The sequence below is a fragment of the Theropithecus gelada genome, chromosome 4 (assembly GCF_003255815.1).
Source record: "Theropithecus gelada isolate Dixy chromosome 4, Tgel_1.0, whole genome shotgun sequence".
Taxonomy (NCBI): Eukaryota; Metazoa; Chordata; class Mammalia; order Primates; family Cercopithecidae; genus Theropithecus; species Theropithecus gelada.
Window position 1 is genome coordinate 110,363,616 of NC_037671.1, and position 1,390 is coordinate 110,365,005.

At 41.2% G+C, this 1,390-nt stretch overlaps 1 protein-coding gene across 1 annotated transcript; it reads left to right on the plus strand.

Annotated features, from left to right (window-relative positions):
* Window positions 1-552: 552 nt before the first annotated feature.
* Window positions 553-1,174, plus strand: LOC112622852 (60S ribosomal protein L12). The gene has a single exon (XM_025382833.1). It carries the CDS (start codon window positions 638-640, stop codon window positions 1,133-1,135), a length of 498 nt encoding a protein of 165 aa, XP_025238618.1. The 5' UTR covers window positions 553-637; the 3' UTR covers window positions 1,136-1,174.
* Window positions 1,175-1,390: the final 216 nt, after the last annotated feature.

Here is a 1,390-nt window from a genome sequence, read left to right on the forward strand (position 1 = left end):
TAAGATTTGGCTTTTAAACATGTCATGTTCAAGATTTAGACAAGAGGAAATAAAGGAATTCAAAAATAAAATTGGGAACAAAAGTCCATGTTCCATTTAATGACATTAGAATTGTTTTTGTATTTTTGTTGTTGTTGTTTGGAAAACATTCACCTTTCATTTGTTTATGGTTTAAAATCAAGATTCTAAAGGTAGTGTAGACAGACATTCATTGCATTTATTTATTCATTGGCTCCAACCTTTATTGAGCACACACTATGAATTCAATAACACACTAACCTGGGGATACAATGAAGAGATACAGTAGGTGGAAAACATTTTGAAAAACTACTCAAATAGTTAATAGTTACAAATGAGGTAAGAGTTATCGAAAAAATAAAGTTCCCATTTTGTAACTTGCTATTTTGTTTTCATTGTGTCCCATGACTATTCTTAAAGAAGATAGTGCTACCATTATTTTTTCAGGCCCAAACAGCTTATTTGTTTCCTGGCCCAGTAGTGGCCTGGCATACTACTGCATGAGGTACAGAGAAAGAAATATTCTCTTCTCTCTCGGCTTTCGGCTCGGAGGGGGCGAAGGTGCAACTTTCTTCGGTCGTCCAGAATCCGGGTTCATCCGACACCAGCTGCCTCCACCATGCCGCCGAAGTTCGACCCCAACGAGATCAAAGTCGTATACCTGAGGTGCACCGGAGGTGAAGTCGGTGCCACTTCTGCGCTGGCCCCCAAGATCGGCCCCCTGGGTCTGTCTCCGAAAAAGGTTGGTGATGACATTGCCAAGGCAACGGGTGACTGGAAGGGCCTGAGGATTACAGTGAAACTGACCATTCAGAACAGACAGGCCCAGATTGAGGTGGTGCCTTCTGCCTCTGCCCTGATCATCAAAGCCCTCAAGGAACCACCAAGAGACAGAAAGAAACAGAAAAACATTAAACACAGTGGGAACATCACTTTTGATGAGATCATCAACATTGCTCGACAGATGCGGCACCGATCCTTAGCCAGAGAACTCTCTGGAACCATTAAAGAGATCCTGGGGACTGCCCAGTCTGTGGGCTGTAATGTTGATGGCCGCCACCCTCATGACATCATAGATGACATCAACAGTGGTGCTGTGGAATGCCCAGCCAGTTAAGCACAAAGGAAAGTATTTCAATAAAGGATCATTTGACACACACACACACACAAAAAAGAAATATTCTCTTCTCCATGGGCTGAAATCACAAGACAAAGTTGCATAGTTGACAAACTATGATACATTCCACATCATTTTTTTCAGACCTTGAAAATACATTCCCAAACACTATTAATCGTAATTATTTTGTGCCAAAATCAGGAAACATTACTTAAATATTAAGACTTGGTAATGGACTTTCAAATGGTACAGTTA

Bases quoted from the DNA above. Each gene is read 5' to 3' on its own strand.
- LOC112622852 (XM_025382833.1), top strand. From the start codon at position 638: ATGCCGCCGAAGTTCGACCCCAACGAGATCAAAGTCGTATACCTGAGG.